Source organism: Coniosporium apollinis (assembly GCF_000281105.1).
Source record: "Coniosporium apollinis CBS 100218 chromosome Unknown supercont1.115, whole genome shotgun sequence".
NCBI classification, from domain to species: Eukaryota; Fungi; Ascomycota; class Dothideomycetes; genus Coniosporium; species Coniosporium apollinis.
In genome coordinates, this window is record NW_006913377.1 from 1 (window position 1) to 16,007 (window position 16,007).

The following is a 16,007-nucleotide window of genomic DNA, read 5'->3' on the forward strand; positions in this document are numbered from 1 at the left end:
GTTGGAGCCAATTCTACGCCAGTGCCCCCGAAATTCTGGAATATTGGAAGAGAGTAGCAGAGAAGCATGACGTCCGACAGCACGTCCGTCTCAGTCACCAGTGTTTGGAAGCTCGATGGAATGAGTCCAGGTCCAATTGGATAGTAAAGCTTCTCAGATTGGACCTTCCGCAGCCAGAACTTGTCGAGGATGAGGCTGATGTTTTTATCACCGGCACTGGCCTCCTCAATCAGTGGAAGTGGCCCACCATCGATGGCCTGCACAACTTCAAAGGCGTTTTGCTCCACACTGCAAACTGGGATGACACCTTTGATCCAACTGTATGGTTCCGTTCCACCAGAATGGTTTTGGAACTGCTAGTAACTATCTTGGCAGGACAAGTCAGTTGCTATCATCGGTGCAGGGAGTAGTGGTATTCAGGTTGTCCCTGCTCTGGCGTCAAAGGTTAAAGCCATGCATCACTACGTCCGAGGTAAAACTTGGATATCCAACCAGCTCAGTGAGGATATCCTCAAGGCAGGAACTAGTGATAATGAGAGAACAAACTTCGACTACCATGAAAGCGAAAAGGAGTTGTGGAAGGCCGATCGAAGATCTTATATCGAATACAGAAAATCATTGGAGTTCCGCCTGCAGGGCCAGTACGAGATCACGCGGCCGGACAGTCTCCGTCACATAACCGCTCGTGCAAACTATGAGAAGAGTATGAGGGAACGTCTCAAGATGAAGCCGGAGATTATTGGAAAGCTCATACCTGACTTCCCTCCTCTTTGCAAGAGGTTAACGCCGGGGCCTGGCTACCTGGAAGCTCTCACTGCGTCTCACGTTGAGCTCATCACTCAGTCGATAGCGCATATCGACGCTGAGGGTATTACCACCAGCGAGGGGGTGAGGAGGCCAGTGGATGCCATTATCTGTGCAACTGGATTTGATACCTCGCCTGGTCAGGGCTTCCCAATCTATGGCCGGGACGGAGTCAACCTGCGTGAGAAGTACGCCGCCAGACCCAAGACATACTTGAGTCTCTGCACCGACAACTTCCCCAATTTCTTTCAATCTCTCGGACCTCACGCTTTCCAGGGGGCGGGCAATCTCCTCATCATGATGGAGGCTATCCACAAATATATGGCGAAAATTCTGCGCAGACTCGCTTATGGCAATATCAGAACCATCGAGCCGAAGCAAAAACAGGTCGAAAGCTTCACTAACTACTGCGATGAATATTTCCAGAACACCGTCTATAACGCTGACTGTGTCAGCTGGTACAAGAGTGTTGTCAGTAATATTTCTGGAGAGAAGACGCAGAGGGTCACTGCTCTATGGCCTGGGAGCAGCACACACGCGGTGCACGCTCTCGAATCGGTCAAATGGGAGGATTTCAACATGGAAACGTGCGATGGAAATGACTTTGGATGGTTCGGTAATGGAGGCACCGTGGCTGAGAATGGATTGAATCACGTGGCGAGCCTAGACGGCGAAGAAGCTGCTCACATTGTCGAGGCGCTGACTTGGTATCTCAACGGGACCAGATATCTTCACGAACCTCTCTAAGGGGTAACGAGAGCTATGAATACATTTGATCATTGGGTATATAGACTCTCTAAACGTTTGCGGTCAAGCAGCAGCGTAGCTTTGTGGAAAGCACTTCCAATCTGGTGATCTTCATGGTGTCGTTCAATTACTGAAAGGAGTTACCAGAAATTAAATGCCTCGGATATTACATCCGAACACTGGTTTTACTAATATTAGAGCTTACTTGAATCACTGCCCGTCCTCGAGCCCTCGACATCGCAAAAAGAGACGTTTATTCGTTTTGCGGATTGCTCCCCTAACCGACTCTCTGCTTAGTGGGGTATCGATGTGCCTTACTTTTTTCATTTCCTTTACATATCTGATCTATTGCGTGCTGGGTGGCGGCAAGAACCATGCAGCATCGTCTCGCATTCTTAGGTTGCGGTATGTGATCGTCTGGAATCTCATTATCTTGGATGCAGAAACAAATTGATTTCTGACCTCGAGTGCAGGGCACATGGGCAGTGTTATCGCGAGGGGTCTGCTGAAAGTTCCCAAATCCTCGACTCCGCTATGCTCACATCTTACAATCTCTGTCTCAAGCGATGCTTCGGCACGCCGGCTAGAGACGAAATTTGCAGAGTACAAAGACAAAGTCAACATCCTGTACAAAAAGAACGTCCAAGCTGCAAACGACGCTGATGTTGTTCTCCTGTGTTTCCCCCCAAGTCAGGTGCAAAATGTATTGAGTGAGGCCAACATGGCGAAGGCCGTACAGGACAAATTGGTCATAAGTATCCTAGCCGGCGTCTCACGGAAGCGGATTCAAAGAGCCCTCAACTGCAGTATTCCTGAAGAGGCAATGACGTCGCAAGGAAGCCAGGGACAGGCACAGGCACAGGCACAGGCACATGTGGTACGAGCCATGCCCAGCTTAGGAGCTCAAGCAGGGGATTCAGCAACCTTGGTGGTGAACGAAGAACTCCCTTTGCCTCGACACTTGCAGGAGCTCACCGAGAACATCTTCAAGCATATTGGGCTCTGCCACGCCACGCCACCTCATCTGTTCGAGCCACTCACTGCGCTGGCAGCGGTATCACACGCACTGATGAGCGTGGCAATTGATGCCATCATTGATAGCAGTGTGGCTGGAGGGATTCCCCGAGACCATGCGTTGGCGTTGGCATCAATTAGTTTCCGTGGATATTCGACTCTACTAGCCCGCGGCGATGAGCCTGCGGAGCTGAAGAAATCATTGCTCATCGCCAAGGGTTTTACACCGCACGCAATAGTGAGGTTGGAGAAGGGCGCGGTGCGTTCGGCGATCAGCGACACGGTGTTAGATACGCTGGCTTACATGGGGTCAATGTCGGCGAACAAAGGGGCTAATGGACCATAATCTCCACGATGACGAAACATGTCAAGGAGATAAATCAGTGGGAAAACCTCCCAGTTAGCGAAAGCAAAGCGGGCCGGTACTTTTCCTCACACTGACCTCGAGCGTGGGTCGGACTTCTCTTCAGCTCGCAACCAGCGCAGCTTTCATCCATCACAAAGTTTTTGAGTGGAAGCGTGGTAGGATGTGATTACACTCCAAGGCTATCAGAAAGCCTTGGATAAGAAATGTCATATTGCACTGCCTCCCAGGCTCACTCAGGAATGTTAAGAGACGATGAAGCCTGATAAGCGTGCTTGAACTGTGACAAAACCGGAGAGTAAAGCGTTATCCTAGATAGACGGCCTTGGATTGTAGCTCGTGACAAAAGACCCAACAAACGACGGGACTACCTGGGGTGAAGAAGACCGGCCACGGGCACGTACACGAGGGACATTGACATAGCAACTTCTCTAGGTAAGACGTCTCCTGAGCATCTCCAATTCCAAATAAAATCAACGTTCCAAGACCGCCAAGGTCAAGCATGATATTCAAAGTATCCTCCACACTATAGAGCCATCCAAGCAGATGAAGAGGCTAGGAAAATAACGATGCACTTGAAAATTGTTAGATTTTCGACTGTTTGGCGCGGTTGAGGTAGCAATCTATATTGTGAACGGCAGTGGGACGCTGGACATCTAACTGATCTGGATGCACCGCATGAACGAACCGACAACAAGGGCCAACCAAATATCCGGTCTTCAATCAACACACTGCTCTGAGAACGCTATGAGCCTCCGCTAAGAGAAGGCTTGTTTAACACGGTCCAGACATTGCTAGATGAGGTCCCGAAACGTTACGGAAACAACATCCGCTTCTCTCAATGAGGTACGGTGCTATCTCGGATAGCGTTTCCGATCTTCGGCAAGAGTTGGCAAATACTGTAAGGCTGATAACGATGCCGGGGTGCACACACTCTGAAGACCTATGGCACCGCTGCGCGTAGGTCAAGACTACTGCGGGGGAGGATTGTATGTGATTTGTTAGCTCCTATTCATGGCGATCGACAGATACGGTAGAATGGCTGGAAACACCAGCCGCCATATAGGAGTAATGGGTCGCCCACATTCCACTTCTAGACCAACCATCTCCACGTCCTTCTCCCTGTCCACTATCTTTGCAAACATGGACTACAGCAAGAAGGAAACAGACATGGCTTACACCGACGCAAAGGAAGAGCCGTCGCCACTGAACCTCAAACTCGTTGCCACTACGTCGAGTGGAAATGAAAGGGCCGGGCAGGTCTTCGACAATGAATCTCAGTTACAACGACGTCTTGGAAATCGACAACTTCAGCTTATTGCCATTGGAGGTTCAATCGGCACAGGCTTGTTTGTTACCATCGGTAGCGGCCTGGCCAGAGCTGGGCCGGGAAGCCTGTTTCTCGGTGTCATTGTCTACTGCTGTCTCATCGGCCTCGTAAACAGCTGCATGGCCGAGATGGCTACTCTTATGCCTGTCAGTGGCGGATTCATTCGAATGGCTAGTCAATGGGTAGACGACGCTCTTGGCTTCATGGTCGGCTGGAACTTCTTCTTCTATGAAGCCCTGATCATACCATTCGAAATCACGGCGTTGACGACCGTCCTTTCTTTCTGGAGCGACAACATACCTGCCGGTGCCGTCTGCGCTGCCTGCATCGTTCTCTATGGGTAAGTGGGCTGTTCGCTGCCCTCTACTTCTTCCAAGCAAGCATGACGACTAATCCCTTGTCTCTAGCATTCTGAATGTCCTTGCCGTCGGGGCTTACGGAGAATCTGAATTCTGGCTATCGAGCGGCAAAGTCATCCTGGTCTTCCTTCTGTTTGGCTTCACCTTCTTCACCATGGTTGGTGTGAACCCTCAACACGACGCATATGGATTCCGGAACTGGACTATCGCAACGTTCGCGGAACACCACAGCACAGGAGCTATAGGACGTCTCGAAGGATTCCTTGCTGCGCTCTGGTCCGCTTCGTTCTTCGTCGTTGGCCCGGAGTACCTGGCCATGGCCGCGGCTGAAGCAAAACGACCGCGGACATATGTCAAGCAGGCCTTCAAGACAGCCTTCTGGCGATTCGCCATCTTCTTCATTGGAGGGGCCTTCTGTGTCAGCACCATTATCCCCAAAAACGATCCAACGCTCACAACTTTCCTGGGAGGCGCCGAGGGCAGTGGTACTGCGGCAGCATCACCCTACGTTATCGCAATGAAAAACCTTGGAATCGGCGTCTTGCCTCACATCGTGAACGCATTACTTGTTACTAGCATTTTCTCAGCCGGAAACACTTACACTTACTGCGCGATCCGAAGTTTATATGGCCTAGCCCTGTCAGGTAAAGCACCGGCATTCCTTAAGAAGTGCACGAAAAACGGAGTACCTATATATTGCTTTGGCATAACTATGATCTTCCCTATGCTCTCATTCCTTCAGCTTTCGAATGGCTCCAACACCGTTTTGCGGTGGCTGGTTAACCTCGTCACTGCCGGTTGCGTTATCGATTACATAGTCATGTGTATTACATTCCTGTTCTTCTATCGCGCTTGCAAGGTCCAATGTATCGACAGAAGGACCCTGCCTTACTATGGCTATTTCCAGCCGTACGTCGCTTGGGTAGGACTGGCTGGCACCGTCTTCGTGGTTCTGTTCTACGGATATTCCAGCTTCACCCCTTGGGATGTTTCTACCTTCTTCACATATTACGCCATGGTCATCGTTGGCATCATCACTTATTCGTTCTGGAAGATTTCAAAGAGAACAAAGGTTGTACCTGCTGCCGAGGCTGACCTTGTTTGGGAGAGACCGAGCATCGATGCTTATGAGGCAGCCTTAGATGAGCCTGTGACGGGCTTCTGGACCGAGATGTTGCAGATGATTGGATTTCGCAAGCATTGGGGGAAAAAATCAGTCGTCTGAATGAACGCATAAGGGTGTTCCATCTAGAAAGAGACAAACTAGGAGAACCCTTGTTCACGAAGTTAGGATCTGCGAAATGCAATCCCGAGAGGCGATGCCGGGTGTTTGTAACAGGAAGGCTCATAGTGTGTATCAAAGCGTTTTGGGTTAAATATTATCAAGCACTCCTATATCAAGGGCGTTTGCTAAATCCATGATTTGCGCTCCTGAGAAGCCGTCATCGGCGTTCCATTCATCAAAGAACGGATCGCCTAGACTCGGCAAGCTCATATTACCTGAGGCTGGGGTCCACGAGAGCTGTGCGTCAGCTGGCATAACGATACTGGAAGCAGATTTGTCGGCAAGGCTGGGGCGTCCGCGGTCCAATGCACGCAAGATCTGCGCTAGTTCCTCCACTTCCGCCTTCCGCAAGCTGGCCAACATGTTTCCCTTCAGTACTATGGAATCGAAGACTTCCATGACGGTATTGAGCCAGTTATGCTGTGGTAGAAGCTTGGGATGGACGCTCGAAGCCATTAGCAGTACGAACGCTGCAGAGAAGGCGCTCTCTAGGTCGAACGGCAGGAATGTATCTAAAATATTGTTAGAGTCGTTCAGCATAAAGCTTTCAGCTGGTATCGTGCTTACCTAACAGGTCGTGTTCCCTCAATCGGGAGAGAATTGCGATTGTCTGCACGGCAGAGTCGATACAAACCTGGACCAAGCCCTTGGTCGTGGATGATAATGGAAAAGGACGAGAGAGACTCGAACTTTCGAGCCGTTGCTTGAGGAGGTAATACAAAAAGGGCCGTGATGCGAGGATTATGCACTGCAATCTTCAGCATTTTCTCCCAGATGAAGGAGTAAGTGCCACAGGCTCACTTGGTGATACCCCAGGTCAAGACGTGCTGCGACTCGGGAAACATCTCCAAAGCAGCGTCTTGAGAACACAGCCAGTTCATTGGCAAGACCAGCGACGCCTCTCAGTACGGTCTGAGCGCTTGTAATGCAGGTCTGGTTGAGCTTGCCATCGTTGCTATATACCGCTACACCGATGGGTTAGCGCCATCCATAAGCGGTCTTGTTTGCTTGCCTTACTGCTAATGACGTTACCCAGAAGCTGGCATATCCTCACGTGAATTGCCAGTCCGTTCGCAATGAAATCTGTGTCATCCGCCAGTGAGAGTGGAGTTGTGATATCTTCGTCACGAATGGAAATAGGAATTCCCATGGAACACGACAACTTCCGATCAAGGGCGTATACAGTCCACCAGATGCGGCGACCTCGATGCACGAGGTGGTTGCCAACGGCACTGGCTTGCATGTTGGTATGGAGACCGTGGGACTGGGCCAGTCGTACAGCTTGTCCGATCTACCTCAATGTGTTAGGTGGCGGTTCTCCATGGGTGACGGCTCATGGGACCTTACATATACGTGAGCCGCACTCCTATGGTCGATGGACTCGAGGTATAGTGCAATACAACAGAGTATCTCGGTTGATTCTACCCGATCACGAACAAGGTAGGTGACGTCAGGGAGCAGTCGCAAGGCCCGTTCGAACAAAGTTAAGCCAGCCAGGCCGTTCGCCGCTTGCGGTTGTGCAATAAATGCTTTTCCGAAAGCCATGATTAGTAGATAATGTATGTACCAGAGCGGACGTGCCTGGGCAAAAGCAAGGGGACTCTCATAGAAATGGTGCAGATTGAAGGTGAAGTCGGCCTCATCGAAGAGGTGATATAGAGGACGAGTCCTGAACTTTACGTTTTGAAGATGATACAGGGCGATATCCGCCGAAGGGATGCCGGCAGTGTCTGCAGATGAAAAGGTAGGTGAGTTCCCTGCGTCAACCCGGTAGACCTCACCTTCAACATGCATCGATGGTTCGAAGGAATGGCTGGAATGTGGACTCTGATGGGCCATGTGTAGGACCTGGCGACTGAAGGACCATGTCGATGAATGTCCTAGGTATCTCAAGCTGCCAGCGTTGTCGTGGATGTAGGCTGGCTGTACGGGCACTAGGGGATTGGGGACTCCAGGATGATCCAAAGCGGGTGTTTCAGAGTAGCGCGCCCTTTCTACGGGCTCCATATGATTGGATAACGAGTCTTCGCCCTGCATGGTATCGGAATGGATGTCATTGTCATTCGAAGCAGGGGATAAGGCGACGTGAGTGGGGGAAAGCAGATCGTCTGCAGGCTGGACTTGTGGTTGCACCGTTGGCGGCTGCTGCTGCTGCCGCTCATACTCATTGAGTCTGATTCTCATATTTTGTAGGACGCTGTCTTCTTGTCAGAAGAGCGAATAGACGTAGAAGGAGCCGAGTCTGCCACCCTACCTCTCGGAAACATAGACCCTTTTGTCAGCTGACTCGAATTCGCATAGTAGCCCTCGTTCTTCACATCCTTTGCACGGATTCACGCCAGAGCACTTGACTTTATTTTTTCGACAACGCTGGCAGGCGTTGGATACTCTGTTGCGTCGTCTACTATCGTCGTCGCTCCGTCGCTGCATTCTGGTGAGATGGAAGAGAGAGGGGGAGAAAGCCGAGGCGGAACGCTGAAAATGGAACCCAGGAGATACAGGCCTAGCGGACACTAGTACTCCAAAATCCTACCTTTCTAAGTGATGAGTTAGTATAGTAGGAATACATATTACGTACTCTAGACTTATTATAGTATCAATATATATCTAATTAACTAGTATTACGTATAAAGAATCTTTGTAACTCTATTAATAGTAAATCTTTCACTCGATTGAGAAAACTAGGTATACTCTAAGCTCTCGGAGCCTTTAGAGCTATTTTGAACTACTTAATAAGTAAGAAAAATATAAAGTATAAGAAAGTCTTAGAGTTTTCTTCTTTATCTAGCTTTTATTTCTATATTAGAATAAGTAGAATATCTATACTTCTAGATATAAAGTGAATAAGATTTTTTTAATTAAAGGTTTACTTTCTAAGCTAGTTCTATTACACTCTTCGATTATACTAGTTAAAATAGATCTAAAGCTTTTTTTATATGTTTTTTTCTTATTTACTAAGTAAAAACTAGTATTCTAATAGCTCTAAGAGAGTTCTAAGAGACTATAAATAGCTTGCAAGTTCCTTACAAAAGGTAAGAGTTACTTAGTATCTTAGAGTATCTTAAAGACTCTTAGAGTACTCTAAGCTAGTTAGAGAGAAATTATTATAATTTGAATTTAATATTTCTTACTATTTAGATCTTCTCTTATTCTAGAATTATATACTATTATAAACTAATATAGTAGTATAGAAGACTTATTTACAAGGAGATTAGTATAAATATAATGTAATAGGCTTTAAGATTCTTTAGATAATTAAGATAGTTAATTACCTATTATATTATAGTATTAAGTAGTATTATACTTATTCTATATACTATCTAGTCTTATATAATCTATTACTATAGTTCTATTACTACCTTAATAGTTCTATCTTAATATCTTACCTCTATAGATACGTACAATCTACTTATCTAAGTTCTATACTTAAATATCTTACCTATAACACTAAGGTGCGGCGCGCTACTAAGAGATTACAAGTAGACTAAGTACTAGGGCGCTACTAAGTAAGTAATTAGTATACTTACTTTACTTAGCAACTAAGTATACTAAGTAAGATATAGAGATATCTACCTAGAAGTATAGTATATAGATAGAATAATTTTATACTATAGTGTAGCTTAGAATTATACTTAACTTAATATAAGAATCTTATATTTTTATAATATATCCTATTATTACCTTATAATATTAATCTACTATTATTATATCTTACTCTATTCTCTAATTTCTTATATAGAATTATACTATACTTTAGTACTATTATAGTTATCTAGATATGTAGTCTATTCTAGTTTAAGTACTAACCTTTAAGGGAATACCTAAAGATTAATATATTAATATATCTACTATAAGATCTATTACTAGATAATAGAGAAACTAGGCTCTAAGAGTCTTTTCTAACTATAAGTCTATTAGAATTAAGACACTAAATAAATACTATAGAGCTAAAGAAGAATTAGAATTCTTTCTACTCTAGTATTATTATAGGTAAGAGGTTTAAGTATAGAATTTAAATAAGTAGATTATATATTTATAGAGATAAAATATTAAGACAGAACTATTAAAATAATAATAGAGCTATAATAATAGATTATATAAGGCTAGACGATATCTAAAATAAGTATAATACTACTTAATACTATAATATAATAAGTAATTAACTATTTTTTATTATTTAGAGAGCCTTAAGATCTATTATACTGCATCTATACTAATCTCTATATAATAAACCTTCTATAACACTATAGTATAATATATATATCTAGTATAATTAAGTTTAGTTTTAGACTAAAAATAAAGTTATATTTAAAGTTATCTATCTTAGAGGTAGAGTATATAAGTAAATCTAACTTCACTTTAAAGACTTTCTAGAGAACTTAGACTTAAACTATAAACCTAAGACTAGAGCTATCTTTATAAATATAGAATCTTTTAAAGAGAAGATTCACTAGATATTTAGATATATTAATACGGAATCTACTACTAAAAGAGGACTTATAAGCTTAGTATAAAAAGACTCTATAGTAGCTTATACTATCTAGTTCTAGCTAATTATAGCTGATACTAATTAGAGGAATATTACTCTAACTATATAGTACTAATAAGAATTAAAAGAGACTCTTAAGAATAACTTAGTATAAAAAGAATAGTCTAATAAACTTTAGCCTATAATTAATATCTATATTAATATTAATAACTATCTATATAAATAGTATAAAGAAAAAGCTAGAAAGGCCGCACTAGTTACTATAGCTAGAAAGAATATTCTTAGTAATCACTTGATAGTAAAAACATTCTCTTAATATAATATAGTTTTGTAAAGCTATATAATATAGTATATACTATTACTAGCTTAGTGATATAAATATTATCTACTTTTCTTTTGCCTTTATTCGTTTTTCTTTCAAAGTCTTCTATTGAACGTAACACTAAGCTATAATATTATCAATTTACTATATAGTAAAAAGTTCTACAGTTTCGACTTTAAGAATCTCTTATTCTCTCACTCCATATTTTCGGCAAAGGCCCCGAAGCGCCATAGACTGGATCAAGACCCGGGATAGAGACGCTTTGAGCCTTGTCTCCTAGCTTTAGAGTTTGCTTGGGAGGCTCCTTACCGAAGTTCATATCCCACTTTGGCGAGCCCTAAAACGCCCTGTTAGAGAAGGTACGTTCATTCTTCGCTAAAGACGAACCAGCTGCGCTCTTACCTCTGGATAGAAGCCTATGTGTTCATAGTCTCCCACTGACTCAACTGAGCAATGACTGATACCGGCCTGCAGTATCAAATGAGCCTTTACTTTCCCTTTTAATTCCAACATATCAATGAACCAAATCCTTTGAGAAGAGGTATATCTCGTACCGGGAGAACAAAAACGTCACCCTGTTCTAGCCACACCCTGAGCCCAGTTCTCTTACCGTCGGCGTCGAACTCATCGTCAATGGGTGATTTGCCAACTTCGTATAGGGTCTCTCCGCTCAAGACAGCGTAGCATTCATGCGTGTTGGTATGGAAATGTGCAATCTTGTACGTTTTCCATTGGCCTCCCTTCAGCCATTTGTTTGCCTCGATGTGCCTCTTCATCTCGTCGGCGCTCTGGCCCTTGAACACACCTCGGTACACCAGAAATGGGAGTTTCGAGTTGGGAACGTGGGGTGTAGGTCGCAGCCAATGTTGCTCGGGTTCAACGACGGCCATTATTGTTGGAGATGAAAGTAGATGAAAGGTTTACAGCCTTTGTTTTTGATTCTCTACTTTTCAATGTAACGAACGAAAAGATGAATTTGTCTGTGAGTTTAAATGGTTGATGCTAGCCTCTTGAGTCATGCGTTCTATGCAGTGATGCCGGAATTCTCTCTTTGACCCGGTATCGGATATGATGACCGTAGGCCCTTGGCAATACCGGCCCGAGACACCCTAGCATGATGAGACCGCATGTATCATGTGAACATCCAATCGGATTGCCGCTTTCTCAGTCCATCACGTCCATCATCAACAGCATCCGAAGAGGTGATAAACGGGACGGTATACCTATCAAACACTCAAAACTCGCTGAATAAATACACTCTATTGATCGACCTCGCACTTCGACAAGCACTCTCGACACCCTGTTCTTCCAATCGACTTTTCAGTCCTTATCCAAGTCCAGGGGGAAAAGACTTATCAGTTCTAGCTACTTGCCAACATGGTACACACTGCCCCAATAACAATGGCCGTTATTGGCTGCGGTAAGACTAATCCTTTGATTAAACCATCATCTCAAACACAAACCAGCCTTCTAACAAATCCGAGGAGATAGGAACACTAGGAACTGCAATCACTAGAGGAATACTCGATCCGCTAGACAAAAGCACCGTTGATATTGAACGCCTCATAGCCACTGTTGGCACTGAGCCTTCCAAACGTCGCGTTGAAGAGGAATTCTCCCAACATTCGTCCCGACTCGAGGTTCTCCTGCAGAAGGACAACGTACACGCCATCCAAGAAGCAGATGTGGTGTTGTTCGCTGTGAAGCCCGTCAAGAGGGAAGACGTCTTCGGCACCCCGGGTGTGCGCGAGGCTCTCCGTGGCAAGCTCATCCTCAGCATCATGGCCGGCATCTCAACCACAGAATTGAAGCGTCTGACTGGTAGTGGAGAGCAAGATCAGAGTCTACCACTTCAGGTCGTCCGAGCAATGCCCAACATGGCTGCGAACATCCGAGAGGCCATGACTCTTTACACGGCCAACACGGAAACGCTATCGAAAGAAAACCTTAAAATCGCATCCTGGGTTTTCAATCAAGTGGGCCAGTCACAGCTCGCTGCTGAGAGCAACTTTGATATTTCTGCCGTGTTGGTCGGCTGCGCAGGCTCGCTGTTGTTGTTGGCCATTGATGGCCTGCTAGATGCTGCCGTCGCGGAAGGAGTGAAACGCCCAGAAGCGCAGAATTTTATCATGAACAGTGCAATCGGAATCATGAAGTTGGTGCCGGCCGGAAATCATCCAAGTGTGTTGCGAGAGAAGATCGCATCTCCTGGAGGGTGTTCGATAAGAGCCCTGTTGGAGTTGGAGAAGCGCGGAGTCAGATCGGCCTACACGGATGCAATTATGACCGCGGCTGAGCGTTCGAAGCGCACGTCTGAGTCGTAGATAACCGGGAAGAAAGGGAAGGAAACCTTAGTTAGCTAAGCTATAGTTATTCTAAGAAGTTATAATCCTTGCTATTATATTCTATATTCATCTCTACTCTTCCATACTATACTGCTTATTACACTACTCTTACACTACTATGATCAAAATTCTAAGAGAAGCTTGAAAATGAGGCTAAGAGTATATGTTTAAGAGTACTCTCAAACTTTCCTACTATCGAGTCTCTAATATATAACGATACTCTCTTATTTTCTTTTTTTCTTTTTTAATCAAAAAAAGAGATACTAGTGCTTGACTATTTAAACACAGCGAGCACCATCAACAAGAATCTCGATACCGCTAATAATAGAGCTAGCAGGCTCAGCGAGGAAAAGGGCCACGTTGGCTACATCGGAAGGCTCGACAAGACGCCCAATAGGAATAGCTTCGCACTTGGCCTTGATGATCTCAGCGGGGACGGGACCATCTGCAATACCAGCGAACTTGTTGAGCAGAGGGGTGTTACCCGAAGTAGGGCAGATAGTGTTGAAGCGGAGTTGGTCCCTGGCAAACTCCAGCGCCATAGACTTGGTAGCCGAGGAGACGCCAGCCTTGGTCGCGTTGTACCAAGTCTGGGTTGCACCGGGACGGATGGCGTTCTCGCTGGAGATGACGATGGTGGAACCAGGCCCGTTCTTCTTCATCTCGGGGATAAGGATTTTGGAGGCGAGGTAGACACTTTTGACATTGACATCGAAGAGGCGCGTGAACTCAGCCTCGGTCACCTCGATACCGGATTTGTTTGGGTATGACCAGCCGGCGTTGTGGACGACGATCGAGGGGGCCGCTCCGAAGCGTGCGATGGAGGTTTCGAGCTAGGATAACAGTAATAGTCAGTGTGGTAGTCAAGACATAAACCGAAAACCTCGATGTGAGATCAACGTCTTGTGAAAGAGCTTCACTTACAGCCTTCTTCCAGCTAGCCTCCTCAGCGACGTTGGCCTTGATTTGGTAGGCTTGCTTCTCGGTGTAGCCATCAACTGGGCCATTGGTAGCCTGGAGATCCATGCCGAGGACTACAGCGCCTTCACGGACGAAGGTCTTGAGGATGCCTCGTCCAAACCCTTGGGTAGAGCCTGAGACAAGGGCAATCTTGCCTTCAAGACGGCCAGGCATGTTAACTTTTTTAGAAGCAGGAGACGGGTATTTACTCAGAAACTTCGACTACAATGAGATTAAGGATGCGTATATTAAAGAGCAAGAGAAGAAGAGGAACAGAAGGAAGATAAAGAGGAGATCAAGAGGGAAACGAAAATAAAATGATGACACCTATCGCACTACTTAATGTATTCGTTAAACCTGGTTCGATATTATTTATTTGCTCTCCTATTTCTCTCTCTTCTCCGCGTTACTAAAATAGAGCTATTAGAAAATTATTATAGTTAGATTAACTTTTCTCTCTTGTTTATCTTACTAGAAAGATAGCTTCTGTAGTACTAAGTAACACTATTTATATACTATAATATTATAGTATAAGTATTACGTATATTAAATATCCAACTCTTTTTCTAATAGTATATACTAAATCGTATTAATAATTCTTCAAACTATTATTCTTTTCTATAAATACTCTCTTTAAAAGTTAATTATATCTCTAGTAATAAAATAGATACAAATAGCTTTATATCTTGATATCTAGTTTATAGTTTCGAAACTATAATAAAACTAGGATTCTAACTGAAAGTAAATGAGAATAGTACTAAGATTTAGTAAATAAGATAAAAAGTAGTACTATTTAATATATTTAATTTTACTATAGAGAGTATTAGCGTTTATTTAAGTGAGTTATACTACTATAAGATATAAAGAGAGCTTTAAGCTAGTTCTAAGCTTTCTACTAGTAATATACTAGCTAAGTGAGAGTATATAGTAGCCGCTTATATATAATAGAAGCTTAGTAGAATTTAGTCTTCTACTAAACTATCTCTATTATTCTATTATTACGTGCTTTATTATTATATTACTCTATTAATTCTGAGAATATATATTTTCAAGTAACTACTCTAATAGATAAAGATAATATAAGCTATATACGAATATCTCTACACTATTATTTCCTGAATTAGTATAATTTAGCTTACTATTCTAATATTAGTAATTACTATAATCTTAGTAGACTTTAACTATTAGTAGCTATCTAATACTTTATACTAGCTATTTTCTCTTAAATCTATTATTACAAGCTAGATATACTCTAAGAATAGATATTTCTTATATAATATATTAAAATAAACTACAAAAACCTTTCTAGAAGCTAGTAATATTATTTACTTAAAGATTATATTTTCTTTAGAGATAAATATTATTTATTATTTATTTTTCATCTAATAAAAGCTATATAAGTAATACTTCTTTATATCTACTAGATATCTACTCTAGATTCTATATAGTATTTAGCGAAAAGTCTTTCTAAATTAGTGTTTTTTTACTAAAACCTAATAGTTTTAAGATCTAAAAAATCTCTTCTAATACTATTACTAAGCTATAAGCTATTATACTTAGTAAAAGTATTATCTATACTATCTATTAGTAGATTTATATTAAATTTCAATAGAGTAACACTTAAAATAAAACTATAAAAGCTTAAATAAAAAAACTAGTAAAGATATTATTTAGTACTAATATATATTATACTAAAGTATTATAGTTAAGTATTATATACTATCTTATTAGCCTCTAGATAGTCTTATATAAATAGTATAGCTTAAGTCTTAGTATCTACTTACTTAATAAATATTAATGTTAGTTCTAGCTACTAAATATCTAAAATCTAATTCTATCTAGATACTTTAGTACTTAATATAATTCAAGAGATCTTTATTCTTAGAATAGCTTAAGTCTCTACTAGACTATACTATAATCTTTAATAACTAAACTATACTTCTATCTAGATATTTATTATTCTAAAAACATCGAGTTTTGGTGAGAAA

At 43.1% G+C, this 16,007-nt stretch overlaps 7 protein-coding genes across 7 annotated transcripts; 4 read left to right on the forward strand and 3 right to left on the reverse strand.

Annotated features, from left to right (window-relative positions):
- Window positions 1–157: 157 nt before the first annotated feature.
- W97_09331 (uncharacterized protein) lies at window positions 158–1,551 on the forward strand (the record flags this gene model as incomplete). The annotated part of the gene is made up of 2 exons (XM_007787192.1): window positions 158–320; window positions 376–1,551. Coding segments are annotated over 2 exons (1,339 nt in total), but the record flags the coding sequence as incomplete, so codon positions are not given.
- A 374-nt stretch (window positions 1,552–1,925) lies between these two features.
- Window positions 1,926–2,911, forward strand: W97_09332 (uncharacterized protein; the record flags this gene model as incomplete). The annotated part of the gene is made up of 2 exons (XM_007787193.1): window positions 1,926–1,956; window positions 2,025–2,911. The coding sequence occupies 2 exons, from the start codon at window positions 1,926–1,928 to the stop codon at window positions 2,909–2,911; spliced, it is 918 nt and encodes a 305-aa protein (XP_007785383.1).
- A 1,161-nt stretch (window positions 2,912–4,072) lies between these two features.
- Window positions 4,073–5,843, forward strand: W97_09333 (uncharacterized protein; the record flags this gene model as incomplete). Its single annotated transcript, XM_007787194.1, has 2 exons — window positions 4,073–4,599; window positions 4,667–5,843. The coding sequence occupies 2 exons, from the start codon at window positions 4,073–4,075 to the stop codon at window positions 5,841–5,843; spliced, it is 1,704 nt and encodes a 567-aa protein (XP_007785384.1).
- Window positions 5,844–5,990: 147 nt separating this feature from the next.
- W97_09334 (uncharacterized protein) lies at window positions 5,991–8,087 on the reverse strand (the record flags this gene model as incomplete). Its single annotated transcript, XM_007787195.1, has 5 exons — window positions 5,991–6,415; window positions 6,471–6,651; window positions 6,705–6,868; window positions 6,921–7,194; window positions 7,251–8,087. 5 exons carry the CDS (start codon window positions 8,085–8,087, stop codon window positions 5,991–5,993), a joined length of 1,881 nt encoding a protein of 626 aa, XP_007785385.1.
- A 3,127-nt stretch (window positions 8,088–11,214) lies between these two features.
- Window positions 11,215–11,604, reverse strand: W97_09335 (uncharacterized protein; the record flags this gene model as incomplete). The annotated part of the gene is made up of 1 exon (XM_007787196.1): window positions 11,215–11,604. One exon carries the CDS (start codon window positions 11,602–11,604, stop codon window positions 11,215–11,217), a length of 390 nt encoding a protein of 129 aa, XP_007785386.1.
- Window positions 11,605–12,115: 511 nt separating this feature from the next.
- On the forward strand, window positions 12,116–13,038 carry W97_09336 (pyrroline-5-carboxylate reductase; the record flags this gene model as incomplete). The annotated part of the gene is made up of 2 exons (XM_007787197.1): window positions 12,116–12,134; window positions 12,206–13,038. 2 exons carry the CDS (start codon window positions 12,116–12,118, stop codon window positions 13,036–13,038), a joined length of 852 nt encoding a protein of 283 aa, XP_007785387.1.
- A 299-nt stretch (window positions 13,039–13,337) lies between these two features.
- W97_09337 (uncharacterized protein) lies at window positions 13,338–14,193 on the reverse strand (the record flags this gene model as incomplete). Its single annotated transcript, XM_007787198.1, has 2 exons — window positions 13,338–13,892; window positions 13,984–14,193. 2 exons carry the CDS (start codon window positions 14,191–14,193, stop codon window positions 13,338–13,340), a joined length of 765 nt encoding a protein of 254 aa, XP_007785388.1.
- Between the last annotated feature and the right edge of the window lie 1,814 nt (window positions 14,194–16,007).